Here is a 24,228-nt window from a genome sequence, read left to right on the forward strand (position 1 = left end):
TTTTTTAAAAAAAATTTAAAATGACTAATCCAGCTTTTCGCCATCTGAAAGTTGTTCTGTTCCTTTATCCGGCCAGGTTTTTGTAGCCTTCAGTCTTCTAGTTATGCTTATAGGACAGAGAGTTAGTACAATCCGACAGTGCTTTTACACTGCTTTAAACATAGCATCATTATACTATCTGATCAGAGGCTCTGCTGTGACTTCTATTTTGATATACATAAATGTATTCTCGTTGGGCTGATCGTGCTGTCACAATGACCACAGTAAAGATTCTTTCCCTTAATTTTTGCAGTGTTAGTTTTCATATTGAACTTCTCAAGGCTGAAGAATAAGACAGTTTATGCTGAGCTGTGAATCTTGAGAGTTTCCAGTATGTACTTTATATCTGATGGAATTAACATATCTCCCCCCTCGCCCCCCCGACACCCTGTCAAACTCACTTTTCTGGTATTTTTAATTCTTAATTAATTTGTCTCATGTAAGATGATATGAATGTGCACAGTTGGAAACCAGCCCTGGCGTGGCATTGAGTTTTGCATAAGCTGATTAAGGACCCAAACCTAAGTGAAGGAGGAAACATTTGAATGGACAAAACCCAGTACACCTGTTTCGAAGGTGCCCTGACCCACAATATCTTGGCACTTGTCCCTACATTTAGAAACAGAGTTTCCTCAAGAACAACATTTCCGTTTACAGCCTGAATCTGCTCACTTGAGAGGTATCAAGTCTACAGTGGGTGGGTTTTTTTTCCTAGAACACACACAGTCATTTTTACACTCCTAGTTAGGAGGCGGTCTGCTCACTGTGCCCTAAAGTGGCCGGGTTATGACTCATCCAGAACTCCCTGCAGTAGAGAATTCCATAGTCAAGGGCTGCCCTGGATAGAGGATGCCTTGTCCTTGTGGCCCCTGAGGTCCAAGCCTGAGCTCTTGTTTGAAAGCAGTCACTGTAGTGGGCTGAGGAGCAAGAGGTGGGGGTCATAGGTAGCCAGAACCTAGCCCATTTAATGGCTTGGAAATGAATACTAGCCAGCCAGCCAGCCACTCTAGGGTGGAGCATGTTAGCCTGTGGTCCCATCAGCCTAGACTCTGTATTTGGTGAACAATTGCATATTGAACTGGCTGTACTATCTGGGTGGTTTTTGTAGTCAACCAAAGTAAAGTGTGTTGCTATATTTCAGTCCTGAGGGCTAACAAATCTGTGCTAACTTGTTTTTAAAACTAATTATTTGTTTTGTTGTTTATTGCATCCCTTTGATAATAGATCACTTATTTTTCCAAGTATTGATCGTTGTTTGAGTTGGGAGCTGCAAAAGACATTTGGATCAGCGATCTCAAAAGGGGTCTGGTTTCACAGTGGTGCGTTCAAATATCCTTTGCTGAAATGCCGCTTTGTAACTTCTAAGGGGTAACGCGCCTCTGAGTCACAACACGTGCTCCTGCGGGTGTCGCATATCCTAGTGCGCCCCCGGCTGGTTTGATGGCTGTGAGGGGAATCCAGGCCTTTGTGCTCTGGATCCCTGGGGTATGTTAAGCTTCTGAGCCGGCCGTAGCACAGGATCCTCCGTTGGCCTCTCTGGCACATTTCCTACGCACTGACTCTGTCTGCTACCCTGTCTTGGAAATGGGGCTACTCCGCCCATCCAGTCCTGGCTCCAAGACTCCCCAGTGATGTAAACACATCCCTCTCCCAGAACTCCATCCCAGTGGTCTGAAGCTTCTGGTGTACAGGTTGACTCTCTGGAAGGCATGCAGCGGCTGTGAAGCCGTTCACGAACAGAGAGACACTTCGCTCCGAGTCTGACACCTTTGTGATCTTTAATGCTTAATCATGTAAAGCACAGGAGATTACAGATCATACAAAACAATACACATCGGAAACTGCAATGTTCCTCGCTCTCTAGCTCACCCGTCTCTTGTGAGGACCAGTCTGGGTCTAGGAAGGCGGCACGATGCCCCTGTCTCATGCAGACTATAACACACTGCCCCTCATGGAGCCTCTTAGCCAGCTTCTGTGCTCTTGCGCTCTCCTGCTCCTCGCTTCCTATTCCTGGCTGGCCCCTCTTCCTGTATGTTTCTTTATTTAAACCCTGCTGGTCACCTGGTCTCTATTTTACTCTGGGTAAGTTTCCTCTTTTCCGATCTTCCCCCCATAACACTGTGGCTTGCCTATGGGCTGGAGAGCCTGGACTAAGCCAGCCCGAAGTACAGGATGAGCCATGCCTGGGTTGAATCGGGTGATCCTGGGTAAAAAGAGCAGAAAATTCAAAGGGGGGGAAAGCCCAGGAAGCTGCAGCTGGGTCTTTAGACACTGCAGGGAGCAAGAAGACTCCTGTAGGGCCATGAGTCAGCAGGGAAAAAAGCCGAAGGCGCACGAGAGTGGGAGAAAGCTCTTCGGGCAAGTAGGCCTGGGACAAAGACTATGTGAGTTTGTGGTTTTGAGTCAATCAAGAGAGAGACGCTGAACTGCTTGGGTCTAGAGGGCAGGTGTGTATCAGAGGACTAAACAAATAGGACCCTGATGGGGATTGTTTGAACCACCTTTGAATTGCGAGTTCTTAAAGGGCTCTGAAGAGGGTGAGACAGAGGCAGGGGCTGCTGATTGACCCCTGGCCACGAAGGAGTGTTTGGGAGGCAGATGCGTGATATTACCCCCCCTTTCTTGAGGGGTGTTTATGCTAAACTGGATTGTCAAAGCTTGAGTGGCTTTATCGCATAACATTTGTGAGGTTTAAGTATCGTGGTTAACCTTAAGTATTTCCTGTTGTCCCTGTCTGGTGTGTATCTGCAATGGCTCCTCTGGGCAGCAGTGAATCTGCATTTATAGAGGCAATCAAAATACAATAATTTTTGTAATACAACTTCATAATATCAATCGGAATTCGTAAGTTGTAGAGATATAGCCCCAGTTCGTAACAATGGGTACGTCACAGAAACCAGTGTTTTCCCTTTTCATCTCAGCCACAGAAGAACAGCCGTCATCCACTTCTGTGTTTGGTCAGACCTTTGGCCTTTTATTATATTTTTTTTACATGGATTCCAGTAGGTCTTATACTGTGATGCTCTGTAAAGTGAATCACAAAAGGGTGGGTCTCCAAGTGTCTTAGAATCATAGAAGATTAGGGTTGGAAGGGACCTCAGGAGGTCATCTAGTCCAACTCCCTGCTCAAAGCAGGACCAACCCCAACTAAATCATCCCAGCCAGGGCTTTGTCAAGCAGGGGCTTAAAAACCTCTTAGGATGGAGATTCCACCACCTCCCCAGGTAACCCATTCCAGGGCTTCATCACCCTCCTGATGAAAAAGTTTTTCCTAATATTCAACCTAGACCTCCCCCACTGCAATTTAAGACCACTGCTCCTTGTTCTGTCATCTGCCACCACTGAGAACAGCTTAGCTCCATCCTCCCTGGATCTCCTTGTCTCTTAAGGACCCTGTGTCAAATGTGTGGTCTGTTAACCAATCAAAAGATGTTGTTTTTCCTTAACTGCCAAGCTTTGCAAACTCAACCTGAGAGCCTAGCTGTGTTCTAATGTGTCATCAGCAATAATAAATATTCCATAGGCCGGGTTGTGCCCTCACTGATGCAAACCCATTGCCCTAATTGGGGTTTCAGGTGCCATTTTTACATAGTCACTGTCCAGAGCACTCTAGACGGCAGCCCAAAAAACAATTTAGAAAAGTTTTTTGTAAGTCAGACAGAATTGTAAATGAAGGATTGGCTCCAACTCCAAATCAGCTCAATGTGTCTTTCTGTTGACGTCAGTGGCAGCTGTTTCAGGAGTTAAACGCGCCTCTTTTGCAAATGTGCATCGTAAAGCGTCTGCTTGCCCAAAACTAAAATGTGACGTTTTAATAAGGGTGTTTGGAATCTCACACGCATGAGGAAGAACTTTTGTGTATACCATGCTGCTTACTTTTAAATCTTGCTTTAGGTCTGCTAGCCAAGTGTGTCTTGCACGTGCTTCCCTGGTGTTGATTTTAATTTGTTCCTGGTTTAAAACCTGCAAGCTGGAAAGGATGCCTTTTGAAGTGGCGAAGAAAACAGGCCAGTTGAGGTGTTGGGCTCCCATGTTGCCAAGTTAGCATGTTAACAGCTGCTAATATTTTCTTAAGCTGCCAAAGCAGCCTGAAGATGCGTTTAACACCCAACAGACACCTGTTTTTATCAGTTTAGCTCTGCGAGCACATGGCACTGTTCAGCGGGGTCATGTCCATAAAGGACAGTTAATGTCTGTTCTACAGGTTGCTCAGGAGAGTGGAACTAGTTGGCATTCTAATTTTATGTTAGGGCGGGGACGATGCACATACTGAGAGAGAACTAAATACAGAAGAGCTAAGTATTAAATTAAATATTTCAATATTTAAAACATAAAATTCTCTCTCCATGAGGCTTAGGCCTCTTTACCTCCGTTACATTGTCTCCTTTTGATACTTGCTTGTGCACACGCTGCACGGGATGATAGAGCAGCTGTGAATACTTTGTGTCATTCAGTTCCGAATCGAGTGGTTCAGATTCTTGTTTCATACGGTAGCAAGTTTTTCTCCACGACACAAGAGGAATGGAAATAACACACAGTGAGTGACTCCTCAGCAAGTCCTTTCTGTCTTGCATTGGTACGTGGCATATCCACGGTTATCCACCATTGTTGTCCTTGGCTGAAGTCTGCTTGTATTTAATTTTTCTTGGAACTCTAACACAGATAATTACATGCACTTGGCCTGCATGTTCATTGTTCCATCAGCATGTTCGTTTCGTGTAATCAATTTGCACCTCTAGATACAAAATTTACAAGGAAACTTTGTTATCTGGCTCATGGTTATATAATTATGAGTTCAAAGATAGCGTGGAAAGGATAATGGGAAAGTAAATCCCTTCCAGGGTGTAATTATTTGTCCCGATAGCCTGAGTGCTTTAGGATTTTTAGTAATGACGAATGCTTATGGCCTCTCTCTTGTTTTCCTGTGCTATGGGGAAATCCAACTGTGGATTTTCTCTGCCCGTGTCTACATGTGTACTCTGTAGACATGTGATATCTATGAACCTCAACATAGAAGAGTAGAGCAACTGGCAAACTGGACCAGACCAGTGGTCCATCTAGTCTTATGTGACAGTGGCCAGTACCAGCTGCTTCAGGAGGAAGGTGCAAGGAGCCCTGCACTAGGTAAGGTATTGAGTCCACAGGGGATGTTTCCTCCTGACCCCCGTCGGTTGTTAGAGATAGGCGAATGCCCTGAAGCAGGAAGGTTTATAGCCCGTCCAAAATCTATCTTTGGGGTGTTTTTTTAAAGCCTTACTGTAATTATCATTTTTGCCCCTTAAAAACGAAGTGGTGGAGTTACAAGGATTCTGAGACTTCTGTCCCTTACCTTGACTGCGAGGTCTAATAGCGAATATAGTGTTATCCGATTCACTGGTGTACTGCCCTCTCTTGGTGTCTCCCCTGGTCTTTTCTGTATCAAGTTCAAGCTTCTCTCCCTCAGCTTCAGTTCTATCCCAGCACACTTTTCTGTTCCCATGCATTCTGTCTCACTATTCCCTCTCTAGGCTTCTCCTGTCCTCATGCTTTCTTCTATGTGTGGTGCCTTATCTCAGGAGTGTAGCAAGATGCCCCATGCTCTTCTCATTCAAACCTATCCTTTATATATCCTTTATGACCAGCATTTGTCTAATCTATGCATGGTGTGACAGGGTCAGACTAGATGGCTACCGGAGAGGGCTAGAAGGCCAATATATCAGTCCCAGGCTCAGCAAGTCCCTTTTCCCCTTGTAGCTGAGCAGGGGTTACCCCAGGTTAATTAACACGCCTAGAGTCAATCAAGGCCCCACCTAGGATTTGTTAAAAGCCTCCCCCCCAGAGAAAGGGTGTGGCTGGAGTTGTGAGAGTGAGGCGAGTTACCAGACTGTGAGCAGGCCAGACGCCGTCAGAAACCAGGAGGGTTTAGGAGAAGGCGCAGAACGCTGGCAGAAGAGAACCCGGCAGGCACAAAGCCTGGGGGAGGGAAAAACCCTGCCCGAAGAGGACAAAGGACCTTTCCCAGGCCTGGAGGCCTGAGGGAAAAGACCCTGCCAGAAGGGGGAGATAGAACTAGACATTTGGTTTGGCAATACCACGCCCCGTGGGGCTGTCAGAGGTCAAGAGCCTCCCCTGGCGAAGAGGCCAGGAAGGGCCCCCGTCTGAGCAGGGTACGGACATTAAGTCAAGGGACACAGGAAGTAACTCAGGGATGCTAGGGTCCCTGGGATGGGGCCTGGAGTCGAGGGTGGGACTGGGTTCCCCCCGCCCCAGCGGCCATTCACTGGAGGGGCAAGAGCCCTAGCAAAGAGGCAAGGGCCTGTGAGAAGCAGAGACAGGACTGGGACCCAGCCGGGAGCGGCCGTCTTAGAGAAGCTGCATTACCCTCCCCTGCCACTAGAGGATGGAAGAACACAAAGGGGCGAAGCAGTTCCCCGACCTACCGCTAGAAGGAAGCGCTGGACCCACCGAGGTAGAGAAAGAGCTTTGCCACAATGGCTAAGGTGCCAATTGCCAGGATGTCGAGGTTGTGTATATGTAACTGTTTCATTTATTCTACTGGGGGGAAAAACGGCTCAAAACTCTCCTCCCCCCCTCACTTTATTTCCTGTCCCCATGGCCTCCTTATCAGTTGGCTTCTTTCTAGGATACCATTGCTATGTTGTACTGTGTTATGGAGGAAAGTCACCAATGGGTCTTGCATCGTGAAAGTGTCAAGATTCTGGCTTGTCCTCCATTAGGGCGTTATACAGTCAACAGCATCCATCTCTGCTAGGGACTGCCAGATACAGTGACCCCAAAGACTGTGCCTGCGTGAGCAGAGGGAGAGTTGGTCACAGGGACAGCTTTTTTTACAGCCACTCCAGAGTTTTGAAGCTAGGAGCAGCACCTTGATCTGGATCCAGAACTGGATCGGGTGTTAGGGTTTAGATGTCTTGTCTTCGTTAATAACCGTGGTTGGTTTGTACCTATAAAACACCAACAAGTTGTGTTTGCAGCTAGCAAATGTTTCTATCGCTCTTAACCTCATTTCCTCCCTCAGCTCTAGGGTCAGGTGGTCACACCAAACTGTTGTCTTGTCTTAACCTAGACTGTAAACTCTTTCTCTGCTGCATGGTTGTGGGTGAGGACTTCTAGGTTGTGTTAGGGAAGCATTCCTGTTTTAGAGCGGGAACTGAAGCACAGGGTAAATTAAACGACTGGTTTAAGGTCAAAGTCTATAGCCGAGCTGGGGATTGAACCCACAACTTCTGAAGCTCAGACCACTGCCTTATCCACTGGCCCATTCTGCTCCTCTAGTTAAGAAGCAATATTAGGAATTGCTATGGATCATAGAGCAAGTATCCATACAGATGGAAGCTACTCTACTAGCAGGTATAACATTGTAATGTTCTAGTTACCTCGGTGGCCGCACTAGACAGGCACTGTGGAGATCATACGAACATAGATGAAATTATTTTAGTTTCTTTAAGACAGAGTAATTAAATACAGTATATACTGATCCCTCACAATGACAGCCGCCCACAGAGCTAAAAACAGGAAATCCATTAACTTCACTATTTAAAAAATAAAATAAAAAAATCTTCCCAACTAATTCCTCTGTCACTTAAAGTTCTACATAAGAGGGCTAATTTAATGCTGCATTAACTCGGTGATATCGCCCTCTTGTTACCTAAGTAGTTTCTAATGACTACCCTGGAGAGCACTTGGAAGCTTTTAAAAGTTTTTATGCTAAATTTTTTTTTCCGTGTGGTTTATACTTTAAGAACAAAAGTTATTGATAACATTCTAAAATCTTTCAACAACATCAAGAACTATTCTCGTGGCTACAGAAATGTTAAATATCACCAGGTTGTTATCTCTTCGTGCAAACGAGAAATCAGGAACGTGTTAAATAAGAAAATTGGTCCGACTCAAAGTTAAAACGGGAGGTGGACACTTGTGTTAAATAGAGTTTAAGCCAGAATCCTCCCCCTCTCTCTCTGTATATATTTATCTTTTTTGAGGAGCCTCTGCAAACACTTACCATGCCAAATGTAACTGCCATGAGGACTTCCATGGGACTATTAATGTGATTAATGCCATGAGCACTTCCAGGATCAGGCCCCTAGAATTATGCCGGCTTTGTAGTAATGACTATAAATGAGAAAAGGTAGATCAAATGTTAGGCCTGTCAACCTGTATTCTAGTTGCTAGAGTGGAGGAAAGAGAGTTAGAATGCCTGGGTTTTATTACAGACTCTTCCTCTGAATTAATTTCTGATTGTAGGCAAGTCCGTTCTCAACCATTCTGGGGGTCAGTTTTCATACCTGTGAAATGAGAATAACAATTTATCTCCCTCTGGGGAGAGACTTAACTCATTAATATTGGTAAATGGCTTTGTGATTCATACATTAAAAGCCCCACTACAGAATTGCCAAGTATTAACTGCATGCCCCTCCTCCCCATTTTCCACCACCTCTGGTATTGCCCTTTTTCAAAGTTGTAGCTGATAGTTCTCTGTCTTCTTTATTTCCCTTGTTATCAGATTAAAGATTTGCCTCTGGGTTTTATGCACACAAGTGCCTTTCTATGTGATGCTTACGTGTTAGAAAATAAAAGCAGTTCTCTTCTGTGGTTTCATAGTAAAGCATTCTTGCTGCTCTTTAATGTTTTTAAAGTCTTAAAGTTGAGACCTTCTCTCTTTCATCAGGTGAAGAGGAAGAATTATTGCTGAGACCTCGCACTTTTGAACATGTACAAAAGTTAATCAGACTTGAAAGAATACCTCATCTCTATTGTGTGGCAAAAACGCAGTACAGTAGATGCATAGAGATGCAAGGTTAACCGCCTCTGAAATGGATCCATAGTTTAATCCGTGTGTGGCCATCTGTTGTTTCTAGATATAATGTGCAATTTACATGTGCAAGGGGCTCCAATAAACTTCAAGGAAAAAAATACACAAGAATGTCTCAGATTAAAAGTGAGGTGATTTTCTCACAGCTCAGTGTAGCAAGCAATGTTTTGGAAAAATGCATTTGAATGACATTTTGTGAAATATTGCTGCATTGGACTTATTTTTTTAAATCAGAAACTTGTGCTGCATGATCATGAGTCTGAAGTTAGCTCTTGTAAATCAGACTTCAAATTCATAGTACAGCATAGCTGTGACTGTTGGAGAAAGGAGAGAAGGGGAGTTTTGGGATTGAATCTGTGGCATTTTTATCAGGCTTTTTCATGTTTATAACTTATCTAATTGCATCGTGATTGGGAATTTCCACTAGGAATTGCCAGGAATATTTTCCATAAGGAACCCTGGAAGCCTTTTAAACTGACACAGTAATTTGACAGTTATGTGTGTTGTGGGTATTTGTTGATGGTGGTTGGAAGGTTGAACAATGTGCGGAGTGAGTCTTTATCCCCTTTATGGATCTGTTGATGTTTTGGAAGAGGAGGAGGAGAAGAAGCAAGCGTTGTACTCTAGCATCTTTGGGTGGTGAGATGCTGAAAGAATACTGAGCAGCTTGCAGCTGTAACTTGGAAGAGAACACTGTGACTTTAGAACCTGTACATGTTCTATAAGCAAAGTTCTGCTAGACACGGAGGTAAAGCAATTATCTGAACACTTTTTAGGTATTTATATCTCATCTGATATTGGCTGTTGCATTTGGATCTAAATTTTGCTCTCTTTATTATTGAAATTGCATAACAACAGAGTGATCCTGCAATCCTTGATGTTTGACTCCCTCTCTGCTCCTCTTTTTTTTTTCTTTTTGTACTCTGGTGTGCTGCTGGGAAAACTTTCCCACAACTGACAGAAATATCCACGTTGATCTTGTCTTCACTAGGAAAAAAGTTTTGGTTTTTTTTTTGTTTGTTTTTTAAACACATGGTAGTTAACATACATGTTAAATAACGCATGTTAAAATTCTTGGGTGAAATCCTGACCCTATATAGGTTGACATCAGTGGAGCCACGATTTCACCTCTACTGTAGGCCATGGCCGTTTTTACTGTCAACAACTGTTAGCTGTTGGAGTTTCCCCTTAGGATTTGCCTCAACCAGCGAATACACATAAAAATTACAATTGACTTATCTCCATGAGGAGTTTATCATTTCTGTTAATAGCTAACACGTTTCAAAAACCGACCCTTTTCTACTATAGACATGGCTTTCACCGTTTTAGGACAACGTTTTTGCTCTGAATGACTAAGATGATGATGGATTTATGCAAATGTTAAAATTAGATAGTGAGGAGGTTATTTTTTTTAGCAACTTCAGGTTGTCTTTTTTTCAAATTTTAATGGAAACATTTCTATTGATTTTAGATTTTTTCCCAACACTTATCTTTATATAATCTAAATTTAGAATCAGTTTGGATCTAACTGTGCTCCTTTTATTATTTAAGTATTAAACATTATTTAAAGTTTTCTGCATCTTTTAACTTTTTCCATGTTTGCACAACTTACAATCTGAATAGCCAAAAGACAGACAAAAGGTGAGAGGAGAAATAGAGGCCAGAGAGGTGATATGACTTGCTGAAAGCCACGCAGCAGGTGAGAGTAGAACACAGGTCTGACAGTCCGCTGGGATGTGCTACCTACCAGTAACGCAAACGCTTTCTGACAGGCTTTTTGCTTACTGCTGGGGTGAATCTATTGATTTCAATGAAACTACTCGTGGTAGTAAGCCATAAGTGTTTGCTGCCTGGGTCCCTTATTCATAAAACATCGTAATCATTAGCACAATACATTTTATTTTTGACAGGTGTCAAAAATATATAATGTAAAGCATGTCATAATACATTTTCAGGGAGATAGCGGAGAGGCTCAGAATTGGTTCATTCAATTCCACAATGAGTAAATCCATGTTGAATATCTTTACCTTGACTGCCAGTGGCTGTGACGCAGCGGGCCTGGTCGACGCTGCAAAGTGTGTAGTGTAAAAAGTTGTCAACCTAGTTGTGCATGTGTCTACATTTAAATTTGTCTCCCTCAGATGCAAGCGCCCCGTTATGGCGCCACAGTTAACACTGCCTCCCCAAATGGTGTTGAGCCATGGTCATTGTGCTGTGGTCGACCTGTGAGTTATGTCGACCCTAACACTCCTCTAGCAGCGGTCCCACAATGCCTGCCACTGGCTGCATGGGTCAGTTGTGAACTCCCCTGCCCAGCGGTCATGGAGATCAGAAGCTTCCCCTTACATGTTAAAACCCTGAGTACCTCTGAAATGCCTTTTCCTGATTGCCCAGCTTGTCAGGCACACCTAGCAGCTCTCCATTGTTGTGTGCAACTCCCTGACCCACTGTGCTGGCTACACGCTCCAGACTCATTCCTACCTGCAGTAGACAGGAGGGATTGGATCTCCTGGGACTGCAGGGAAAAGAGACAGAGCCCGCCCAGTGATGGACCAGCTGTGGACATCAATGAGCAAATTCACGAAAATAGTGCAGAGCTGTGTGGACTCCTTGTTTCTGCCAGAGATTGTGGACAGCAAGAAGTGTTGCATGGTTTTGTGGGAGTTTAAAGAAAAAAAGCACGAAAATTATGGAATACAGATGGCATTATGGGATAGAGAAAGTTGCACGATGGGAACTTGACTTCTTGCTCCCAGTCAACCCTACGTGACTCGTTTCTGCCCCACCATGCATTTCCAAAATTTCCCAAAAGACCGTGCACCAGATTTTGACGAGTTGCACACTGGGATACCTACCCATGGGGCACTGCACTATGCTTCGACACAAGCGCTTTTGGTGAGTATGCATAATGCTGACGCAAGGAGCCAAGAATGCATCAGTGATGTACTAACTGCAGCGGCTTCATGCCGACATAATTTGCATCGACCAAAGTCAGTGGTATAGACATGGCCTAATATTCATGGGAAGATAGCTGCACTTTCTGTTTCACAGTTCTTGCATGTACTGTTTGAAAAGGAGAAATCTCTGAAGTACATTTGTATACTATATATATATACACGTGTGTGCATGTGTATATATCCTATATACACACATTGTTATGTATGTATACATATGTACAAAATCAGACAGTAGCATACCAGTATACCTTGTCTCATGCATTAGGAAGGAAAGTGAGAAAATACAAATAAACTCTTCGGAGCTTTCTTGCTGTTACAGATGATTGACATTTTTTTTTTGCCTGAGAAATTTTCCCACAAAAATGGAGTTTCTTTGCAAATGGGAAATTTCCTTTAATTTTGACTTGGATTTTTTCATTTCAGTTTTCAAAAACGGAAATAAAATTTGTAATTTGAATTGAGAGTTTTTGTTTTGTTTTAAAGTTTTCCTTGGGGGAAAGAATAAAATATTTTAAACAAAACTTGCCATTCAAAATTCTTTGTGTGGAGAAAAACATGTGTTTGATTAGCTCTGGTTTTTATGGTAGCATCCAAAAGACCCAGCAAGGATTTGGGTGGTGAGGGGCCCTTTATACTCCGGTCTGTGTAAACACAAATGAAGAGACAATTCCTGCCTTAATTTAATTGTTCTATGTAGATTCCAGGCTTATGTTATGGATACATCACTTTAAAAATAACTTAATTATGTATAATATAATTAGATCTTTGTCATTCATATATCTGTCTGTCTGTAAAAATAAATCCCAAAGGATCTCCCTCCCCATTTAAAGAAATTATCATAGTGGAGGTAAATAAGGACTTGATGCAATGCTCATTGTAGTAGTGGAAATCTTTCTGTAGTCATTACTGGGCTTTGGATCAGGCTGTAATTTTCTCAGCTGTTGTTTGTGCAGCTTCAGTGTCTTCTCCCAGCCCTGTTCTTTCCACCTGCCCCCCATTGGCCATTCCATGCCACTGGACCGATGTTGTGCCTCATAAAATGGACTAGGTCCAAAAGAAAGCTGAATGTACCGATTCCAAGGGTTGCATGGGAAATTTTCAGAATTGCCTTGCTGTATATCCACTGATCTATGTTTTAGGTTCATAGTTGCCGATAACTCTGCTGTTTTTCTCATCAGTCATTTATTGGTAAATAACAATATAAAGCCGAAAATGGGAAGCCTTAATGATATAACACCGTATAATCTATATTCCATTAGAAATAATACCCTCTATAGGGAGCCTTAATGACATTGCTTCAGACCGTTCCGGAGACTATTCATCCCAAATTGACATTTTATACACTAAGTACCTGTAATGTTTTCTACAGTATGTCAGATGTTCCTGCCAAAGTATATGGTTTTTCATGAAAAATTGCACATGTCCAGGCACTAAGTGGTTCTCGTTTCAAGCAGCAAATGTTTTTAGCTCTGGAGATCTGTTAAAGCAAGCTAGATTCCTACCAGAGAGTTGATACTTACGGACAAGCAGTTGTATATAATTTTGGAAAAGAAAAATCTCTTCATAAAGCAGAGAAAACAAAAGTGGGAAGGGGGGGAAAAATCCCTTCAATGCTCTTTTCCCCAAATAGGTCTTTCAGAAAGTGCAAAACTACTTACTTGGTTGCAACGAGTCAGGAGTGTTTTACAGACATTTTCAACGCGTGCGAGGCAAGTGCAGTCACTGAAATCCATGCCATTGGCAGCTCACTTGATTTTATTTATTTTTTTCAATTTGGATCCATCCCCGCCGTGCCGAGGAGATAACAATGGCGTTCACTGTGCTAGCTATGCAGCTGCTGAAATTTGACTAGATCCAACCGAAGCAAACAGGAGCAGGTGGGTCAACAATGCAACCCTTTCGTTCCCAGAAGTATCAGTATGCACCGGGGGCCTGAGGGATCGCTGTGCTGAGGTGAGACTGAGGTTTTAGCCCTAACATGGAACGCAAGACAACAAGTATACGTCGGCACACAATTTGGGGACTTGAGTTTCACGTGTAAGAGACCCTGAATGTTTCTAAATATTGTGGGATTAGTGGCGTTTGTTGTCACTTGTTTAAAATTGAACTGACTTAAGGAGGCCTGGATTTCTTTCCTAAAATGCTTGGATTGCACAGTATTAATTTACATGATAAATTAGCGTTACTAATGGCTGACAACTTCATTTTCTTGCTCCCCATTTGCTGCTGGTATTTAGATCAGTGTCTTGTTCCTAGTTTTTTATTCTTTAGTTTGCCATGTAAATATTACCTTTTTTAAAAAAGAAGGTATTTATCATGTATGTCGCTTAAACTGTAAACTTGACAATAGCAAGAGAGCATTTTTTTCCCCCCAGAAATTGACAAGGTTCTTATTGATCAGCGATTACTTGTATTACACTAGTGCCTTCAGTGTGCATGCAAATATTTAAGCTTGGATTTTCAAAGGGGCAGTAAGAGTTAGATACCTAATTTCCATTGTAATTTAATGAGAGCTGAGCACCTAACTGCCTTAGGACTGGTTTACACTGAAAAGTTACATTGGTATAGTGACATCTCTCAGTCATGTGAAAAATCCACACCCCCGGAGATACATTGCTAGACTGACCTAATCCCCGGCCTCAACCGTGCTATGTCGATGGAGGAATTCTTCCGTTGACCTAGCTACTGCCTCATGGGGTGGTGGATTTAACTACAGCAGTGGGAGAACCCTTCCCATCTCTGAAACCAGTGTCTACACTGTAGCGTTTTAAGTGTAGACATAGCTTTAGACGGCTTTGCACATCCCAATACTGCCCCTGCTCTTGCGTCAAAGAACTCAAAGTCTGACAAGAAATAAATGAAGGATGGTGGAGAAGGATATAATTAAAAAATTCATTTTAAAGATCAACTATGCTTAACAGACCCTCTACTTTAGACTTCATTAATTGGCTGATTTCTTGTAGGCATCACAATACATCTGGACCATGTAGGTCAGGGAAGGAGCACTGAAGAGGATGGGTAGTCTCTGAATACAGCAAGATTCCACTCTAGGCAACATAACTCTATGGCCATTTGGTAGCAGCCTCGTACCCTTTTTAAGATGGCAAGTGATTTGAGTTCTTAGTTTGACTGATGGAGGTTTTCAGATGTAGATGTGAACAACTGCTCATAAAGTCAGCAGTTTGGAGAAATGGAAGCCGTTTGTGAGGGTTCTGTTGATGGATCTCATAATCTTGCTTTGCGCTATCAGTTTACAGTAAGTGAGTCTGAGATAGAACAGAAGTTCCCCCTTTTACACTCTTCTGTATTTATAGCTTCAGTTGTGAGCTTTAAAAGAGTGTGATTCTTGTTTTCAATGTCTGTGTGGCTTAGCTGCTGGTTTCTAAAAGTGAAGAATGAAGTGCATAGGTCTTGGTCGACCCTACCATACTTCATCGTTTTTGATGCTACTGTATACATAATTAAATGTGTTCTGGGCAGAGCCAAGCATACACTAAAGAGGAAGGGCAGGTTATAAGTAGATTGAGCCCAAGCCATGCAGTTCAAATTTAGATCTGTTCTTTCCCTAAGCATAAGAGTGGTTCAGTCTGGGTTTTTAGGGTCAGAACCATCTTTAGTTTTAAGCTGAAGTTTAGACGGGATAAGCGTCTTCCTGGCTTGGAGAGAGAAGCTAAAAGGTGCATGGGGGCAGTGCAGGTAGGAATTCAGGAAGATCATAGAAGAGGGAAATGAAGCAACTGAAGCAGGAATGGATTAGACTATGAACTAGAGCTTCAGGGGAGGCAAGTTCAAGGCAGCTTCCGGCAGTGTTCAGAGGTGGCCATGAGCAAATGAAGTGCAAAATAAAATGGAAAGGGAAATTTAATATTTAGAGTCCAAAGATTTATGGTTTTTGCCGCAAAGTTAAGGCAAGAGACAATGAAGTCAAAGACGTGGGATGAAATTCCTGTTTTAACCAGGAGGACTTCAGCCTACGGGACATTTTGGTCGCAGGGAATCATGCAGCGGCCAAGGAAGAACAAATCCAATATGGAGAGAGGATAGAGGAGGGAGCAAACTTGGATGCCATCCTTAAAGATGTGAGGTGCAAGGCTGGCACGAGCAGGGAAAGCTAAATGGAGGAGAGAAGAGGACCACGTGGAAAGCATTGCTTCATGCCAAAGCAGCATTGACACAAGGAAGGAGTAGAAAGCTTCCGCCAGAGATGAGTGAGATGGGTAAGGTCCAGCCCAGAGGGTAGAGTGCTGGTAATGTCACAATGTGGAGGAGAACACAGTGAGAACCGGAGCCATAGTCCTACCGCACACACCTTACAATATTCCCTTACCTGCAGTGAGCAGTTTAAGGCTGGTGAGTGGGATCGAATGCCCCAGTGCTGCTGATCTTAATATCCAATCATGGCAAGTACAGTGCGACACCGAAGCTCTGTTTGCACCAGCAAAATTATCCATTGCTACCCACGGGTGCAGATCAACCGGAGCGGAACACAATTTTAATGGCAAACTGAGCAGGTTTGAATGAAAGCGTCTGAAATGGTGCTGACCGCTGTTTGTCCTTGGGTGCACTTGTTCTTAAACCGTGTTCAACGCCGGCTCAGCTGCACCCGTTGCCAACACCCGTTGTCAGCAATGGGTAATTTAAGAGTTTTCTAACAACAGCTGTCGGGGGGTGGAAGAGGGGGAGCGTTGTTTACTTGGCTCTTGTTCATCAATAAGAGGTCTCTCCCTCCGTTTGCACTGGTGAGCCATCTCCCTTTCTGGCATGTTTCAGACCAGATTATACTGTTTGGAATTGTACTCAGATGGTGGTGCCAGGATTCAAACTTGTAGCTTTGGAACAAGAAACACAGGTGCAGGGTGTATTGACACACTTTTGGGGCTAGCTGCACACCAGGACGGCTTCGACTTCCTTTCTGTCTTTGTATGTATCACCAAATGCATAATCCACAAGAAATACATGACATTGAATTATTATTTGATTCAGTGCAGCTTCCCCTACCGTTTTAGTGACTGGTACGCTACGTGATCTTCCTTTTTGCGCTGTCTGGTAAAATGTTACATTACTGCGTGAAAGAAAGTGTATACTAAAAGATCTAAAGGCCATTTAGAAACGTAAAGTCTTATGCCCTCTTACACTATACACGTTGGGTCTGTGGGTATGTCTGCAAGGGAGCGTGGTGATTAACATATGAAAACGCTGATAACAGTGGGATTCTTGTGCAGGCTGAAGCTAACGAGATATACTACCATTTTGGTGCCAGTTAGACCCATAACTGCTATTTGTTGCTGGGTTTAGTAACAATTAACCTTTCACATTCTGCATTAGCCATTGCTTTTCTGCTGCAGCTGCTTTTATAACAATATACTTCACTTCTTTCCACAGAAGCACTTATTTTGGCAGTTCAGTATCTCTCCTAGAAACCACAGGATATATGGAAATAGAAAGGGATTTTTTTAATAACTATTCATAGCTCAATCATTTAAAAATCATTATATGTAGGAACAAAACGCGGTTCCTGTGATTATTATGATTATTTTATAGTGAATTCAGCATTAACTTTTTGCTCCTTTGCCAAATCCTGAATTTTAATCACCTCGACCTGATCTGCAATCTGGCAGCTCACCAGAGCTAGAAATAATAATTTCAACAACAGATGCCTTATTTACCTGTCTAACGAAAGGTGAAGGGAAGAAGCCTGGCTAAAGATTATGCACCGATTTCTGCTCACACGGCTATAAATCTACAACATCACTGTCTTTAAGGGAGTTACTCCAGATTCACACTGATGTAACCGGGAGCAGATTTTGGTGCTCTATTCACTTTCTTGACATATTTACCAGTGTTGTGAAACTCTAATGAAGCCTATAGTCATGTGAGTGGGTGGGTGGGTGGGGACCTCTTCCCAAATGGAGGCATTACACCTTTTGAGAGAGATACTATCGTCTGTAGGGACGTTGTGCCACAGGATTAGTCAACGCTTTTCCTGGCATGGCAGTCCCAGTCTGCATGACGGGCATTTCCATAGCATTGTTCTCACTGTGCCCTGCAATAAATCCTTGTGGGATCGCCGGCACTGCCAGCAAGTGCCACCCAGCTCTTCCCTGGCATTTCCCTGGGCAGCTAGTCAAGTTATGCCTGGTCCTCCCCCAGGGGTCCAGTGTCATCTATGGTGCAGCCAGGCAGGCGCAATTTAGCGCTAAATGTGTTTCCCTCGTGAATCTTGTAAAGCTACTGCTCCCATTGACTTATCCTGTTAGCTTGTTCATATTCTGTCATGTCAGAGGTGGAATTACAAAGCTTTTTAAAATGAACTATTTAAAATCCCCAATCCCCGACCTTCTGCATGGGTAGATTTAAAACTTTCCAGCCCATTTGTTATTTGAAATGAACAACAAGAATATCCAGAGTTGTTATAGCTCTCATGTCTGTACAGCACCCACAGTTGTGGGCTCTTAACTCTGATGAGTCACTGTTATATACATGTGCAATCATAGTAAACTTGAGGTTTGTCACCAGTACAGTGGAGGGTCCTCTCCGGCAGAAAGCAGCCTCCACTCTTGTTCACTCACAGATGTTTCATAGGTGAGTAAGTATTTCTCTCCTTTTTAAAGATGGGGAAACCAAGGGACACAGGCCTTGTTGAGACCTGATTTAAAACCCCTCTGAATGCTCATTAAGATGCAGCCGAACGTCCAGGCTGCAGAGAGGTTTTTGGGGGCCAGGACAAAATCTGAAACTGAGTGCAGGGCCTGGCTCCCTGCTTCGGGTGTGGTGACCTGGCACATGGGGTCACAACACCATTCCGGCTTGGCCTGGCTACCCTTCTGTCATGATGGTGGTGCTTCTGGGCCAAATTTCAGCGAGTGGTGCTGTGATGCCGGGCACCAGGTTGCAGCAACAGTCTGTTTGGGGGCCTTCTTGAAAAGGCGGAAGCTGAGGGCAAACTGCCCCATTTCCCCCCCGTCCTGAGTAGCCCTAGGTAATATGTTTGAAGCCATGTTAGATGGCCATGTTATAGCCTGGAGGGGAGAGCAACCTTTTCAGTAGCAATAAGCTAACTTGACTGAGTTAACATTATTGAAAAACACACCTGTTTGGCCCTTCAAGACATACCTGTAGGGATTCGGTGATTTCCTCAAAGTCAGACAAGGCAGTAGCAGATCCAGGAATAGTACCCAGGGCTCTTCAGTCTTTGCCCCATACACAGCTTCACGCTGACTTTACTAAATAGCTCGGATCTGCTGTGGAGCCGGCATCCATAGAAGTCCATCGCTGCACAGATCCCTAAATCTGCGTGATCTAAAGAGATGACCGACCATTGTTTTATCATGCATAACAAGGCATGTGTTCGAGGTAAAGGAGTAAATGGATGTGGACCTTTATTTTCATAACACCATGGTTTGTTTTATATTCACAGTCTGAGGTACACTGGCACAAGAAAAAGTTGCTTTGGCTTAGTCATTTAGCATACTTCTGTGTAGCTTCAGTGTAGAACTATATCACACTTTCAAATAAAAATATATTTGTGATTCAGGGTAAAACTACTAGACAGACTTTACTTTGGTTCTTGCATTGATATATTGTTACTTAATAGTGTCCTTTGCTCACTGGCATAAGATCCAGTAGAATATGACTTCATCTGTCAACACATAATGGCTGTGTTATTCCTGCTCTTTCTGAATAATCATTTCAATATTTATACTGGGTACATTGCAAAAACAGAATGCAAAATCCAGATTTGCATAAAGGAGGGTCTGTCTGAACGTCTCCAATATATAAAATCACTTAGGTAACAGGTTCACGGTGTGGTTACAAGAATGGATTTTTGAGCTCCATTATACTGGTGTAAATCCGGAATTGGGCCAGTAGAGTAAAAGCGGCACAAAGGAAGAATTGGACCCTTCAGCCTTTATTCATAGCGCTGTGGTTAAAGAAAGATTTTTCCTTATGGTTCAGAAACCCAACCTTGGAAGTTTTATACGGGAATTGACGATGCCTAAGCCTGAATGAGATTTTTGATCATGTTGTCTTGAAGAGAGGGCTGGGTGCTCGCTGGGTGTCAACTGGCGCAGCTCCATTAAAGTCAATGGGAACACTGCCATGTATGCCTGCTGAGGATAATGTGGCTCATGATGTCAGGGGCCTAGCATTCAGTGAGAAGAGTCTTCTACGTGCGTTTAGCAAATTTTGTGGGTTTTAAGCAATAGCAGAGTGTGAGCAAGAAGCAGATTTCAGGCCAGCCTTTCAAATGAGTTTCTAAAATCGTGTTTGCAAAAACCAAAGTCCTTAATTGGGCACCGAAGTAAGGAATTTGCTCATGCACAGTCTTCTCCTCGGCCCCAATTTTCAGATGACGTCTTTGGGGCCCTATCGACAGAGCTAAAGGTGATCTCTGCCTGCCCCAGCCAGTAGAGGGCAGTATGAATAAATGCGCCGAGCCTCTGTTGGTATGCCTCGATAACAGGGGGTCTTCTCTATACATGTATTAGAGGGGAAAGGTGAGATCCTTTGTTCTAACCTAATTAATTAGCTAGGTGTTGCAGACATTTGAGATGGGCTCTGGCCAGGACAATGCTGAGAAACCTTTTGATTCTTGAATCGGAATTTGTCCGAACAAGAATGTAGCAACCGAAACGATTGCAAATAAATCCAATTAAACGCACATTTTGAACTGCAGAGTCCCTGGGAACTAGACTTTGAAACATACAGGGCAGGACATAAATTTTACATACATTTGCTAAACTTGTAAAGCATTATATATTGTGAAGCTGAGATTGTTTTAGACTGTAGTACTCTGGTAAACTGACTTTTTTTTTCCCCCAGCGGTCAGCTGCTACAATATCTTCAGCATACTGTTTTCCCTCTTTTGTTTTTCCTTCCCAAATAAATTAGAGACTGTGGCATTTCTCTGTGTGAATTCATATTTTAAAGGGGCACAACCAATTTGAAATTTATAGAGATAAATGATGGCAGGGATTACTGTTCTCAGATTTTCCTGCCAGTTCCTATGGTTTTGTAATCATATTTGCCTATGTTTTTAAAAAAAAATTTCTCTCTCACTTGTGAAAAACCCACATACAAGGCAGCATTTTGACAGTCTTAGCTACAAAGGGAAAATAGCGACGCTAAATACCCACAAAATGTGCATGGGGCAGTAATAGAAACAAATTGAAACAATAGAGAATGGAGGTTTTTCTCCAGTCCCTTTCAGTTACAGTCATAGATGGCATAGAAATGTTAATTGGTAACACTTTCAATCAGAAGTGTGCTTTGATTGTTTTTAAGTTTGCACTGCCCCTGTAACAATTTTAATTGTATGTAACTTCAATTCCATCTGCATGTGACGTGTGTTCAGAGAGAGAGTTGAATAACTAAGGATCATCAGGTTAAATTGGTAATTTCATAGGATTCATATATTCTGCATCTCTGATGCTTAACATTCCTTGAAGGGTAATTAATAGCAAACCTTTTCTTTTATTTCCTGTGTGTGTGGCGGCACTTTAGGTTGGGAATCTCAGCTTCTGGAAACGGGGTTTTTAGGAATATTCCTATGCCCACTCTGGACTCTCTCCCGGTTACCTAGCTACTCTCCACCTTCTCGAATTGTCATCTGGGGATTTCGATGGCTCATTTTCAGAATCATGCTTGGAGCGGTAAGTGGAACTATAAGCGCTTGTGCTTCGGCAGACTTCTGAGATCATATTAGCAAAAGAAGATTATCTCTTTAAATTTTATTAGAGAAGCTAATTCTAAATGCATAAATCCTGGCAGAAACCCGCTTGTTTCCTATAACTGGTATAATATTTTTTTATGTTCTGTAGTTTAGGATGGTCTCTGGTTCTAACCAAGGAGAATGCAGGAGGAACTATTTGGTGTTCTGTTTCATTGAATCTTTCAGCTTGTTATTGGTGTCTGCCTTTAATGAGATCAGCAGATATAGGACTAGGAATGTGCATTAACATTTTACCACTGCTATTACAATTTTAACGGGGTGGGGGGAGAGGGAGGGAAATCGTTAGCTTTGAAAAAGCTTGTCCTTTAAAAATATTTTGTAAACTGAAACTGAAGATTCCGAGATGTGCTTTTCAGCACGTTGGCTGAGAATCCCAGTGTGAAATCCCCAAGCAGTAGCTGAACCCCAGGTTCTTTGCATACCTTATTGAAATCTTACTCTTGAGGCTCTATGTCGTCAAATGTAGCAATTGCTGCACGCTGTCCACTCCCAGTAGAGATTCCCAAGCATCTTGAAAGCAAAAGAACCCATCAGCAACTGATGCTTCTTTTATTAAAATTAAAGTTGGGGCATGGGACAACATTTGGAGCTGAAACAGAATTTTGGACACCCCGGCAGTCTTAGATCTTAGCCCAAGAATGAGCCTGGGGCCAGGTAGCACATTTTGGGACCCCATTTGTATTCAGCTTCTGAAAACCTTCTCCCACCCTAAAGTTCAAGGGTGCCTGAAACCGATATCAAAATGTAGGCAATATGGAGTTGTTAAACTCTTCACCTCCTGACTTAAAGAATCCAAGGCCATATGTTTGCTTTAGGCCTAGTGGAGGAAGTACTTGAAGGAAGTATAACAATGTTCATAGTGGTGAATTTTGCAGACGTGTTATTGTGTTGGGAAATACACACTGTATGTTTGTTGCAGCTAAATGAGACTTTCCAGCTCAAAGCAAGTCAACAAATTTGGTTTAAAAAAGTTACAATATGTTTTGTGTGTGTTTTGCTAAAACCCCACTATACATTGAAATCCTATTAATTTCTTTCCCTAAAGTGTTATTCAAATTACTGACGTTTATTGTTGGGCAAATTGATTCCTCCTGATGGAGGCCTGATTCTGGAAACCTTTACTGGCATGAGTAATCCTATAGACTTTAAGGCAACTATGTCTTGAGAATGGACTGCTCAACTGAGAAAGGATTTAAACTGCATAGGATTAAGTCATGTTTGTAATGCCTCTCAAGTGCCTTGAGAACCTTCTGGTTGAAAAATGCTATGTAAACATAAATTATGTCATTATTCACTATTAGGCTTTGAACATACAAGATAATCTCCATTTTGAGAAATCAGTCTCTCTTTTTATATATAGTAGTGTATAAATAAATTAAAAGATGGATAAGCATAGACATTGGCACCAAGAGCAACTTCAACACTGCTTTAAAAACCATCTTTTCTCAAAGTTAAGGCTATTTGATGCATGTGTAATCTCAACTATACTTTAAAGGATGGAAATTTGGGCTCTTAAGAAAGCTGGCTTTTGTAGACTGAAAAGCTTTGAAGTCTAATTTGGCAGTGCCTGAGATCAGATGGGAAAGACAAAGCGAATGTAAAGATCTCTGTGCTGGGCTGAACAAAGATTCAGTACTTGCACGACAAAGAAGATATTCTGGCTTGAACGTACCTAGGTAGGTAGATGAAAACATGATGGCAATCTCACAGAATCTGTTGCATGGAGTCTTCCAGCTGGTGACAGATGGGAGAAATGCTATCAGAAAAATGACTGGAATGACTATCAGTGAGATCGCTGATAGATAAGAGAGAGGGTGAAAAGGAACTGGTGGTTTTCCTACTGACTCTGGAAAACTGGCATTAACAATGAAGTCTGAAATGCAAGCAGAAGTTAGAACACTGTCTCCCAGATTGTGGAAGGGAAAAGGAGGAAGTAGCATCGATAAATTACCTATCCTTAACTAGCCATGAGTTTGTAACTAATTGTGCATAAGCTCTGCTGGAATGTCAGCGTTCTGGAGCAAAGGAAGGCACTCAGAGCTGCTGGCAGGACATTGCAACAGGCCTCTAGGGCACAGAGGTCCCATCTGCTCAGGTCCAGGCTGAAATGCTACAATCATGTTTACTGTCCAGCTTTTTGCTCTGTACTGTGACGTATGAACTACCTTGTGGCGATGACTTAAGCTCCCAGGGGACTCATAAAGTCTCCCCTCTTTACTATGGCTCATCTGTGTATTTTCATAGATCATCCCCTCACCCCCTTCTGTTTGAGAGACCCTCTCTTCCCTTAACTCCCTCCACAAACACACACACTAGTTCTGGGCAAATGAACTGTTCTCCTCCAGGAAACTCGCCCTTCTGCTCTCCTCCCCAAAGCTCCCATAGCATATGAAACTGGGGGGGGGGGGGAGGGGGGAAGGGAGATTGGAGAGTGAATCATAACCCTTGAAGCGAAGGGGCCCAGTCACATGGTGCTGCATGGGGGCCTCGGATTTGTTTGAACTGACCCTGATGGCTCTTGAGTGTCGGAGGTGGTGACCTTCATTGCAGATATCGGTGATTTGTGCAGCAGAGCTTTTCCCCATCCCTTTGTGATTTAGGAACTCGTAACAAGATGCAAAAATGGAACGGCAGTGTAACTATTTAAGTTTGTTTCATTCCAAAACCTACTCCAGTTCAGACCTGCA

The 24,228-nt window shown here is 42.9% G+C and overlaps 1 protein-coding gene across 2 annotated transcripts in view; it reads left to right on the forward strand.

Moving 5' to 3' along the window:
* The window catches only part of LMF1 (lipase maturation factor 1), a 315,025-nt gene that overhangs the window by 71,364 nt on the left and 219,433 nt on the right, over positions 1-24,228 (forward strand). For both annotated transcript variants that reach the window (XM_067534103.1, XM_067534102.1), the window contains one exon: positions 21,313-21,461. In XM_067534103.1, coding sequence (XP_067390204.1) covers positions 21,313-21,461 — 149 coding nt within the window. The remainder of the gene's footprint in view (positions 1-21,312; positions 21,462-24,228) is intronic.

This window comes from Emydura macquarii, unplaced genomic scaffold, assembly GCF_026122565.2.
Source record: "Emydura macquarii macquarii isolate MOO-44397 ecotype Brisbane River unplaced genomic scaffold, CSIRO-AGI_Emac_v2 contig_3390, whole genome shotgun sequence".
Taxonomy (NCBI): Eukaryota; Metazoa; Chordata; order Testudines; family Chelidae; genus Emydura; species Emydura macquarii.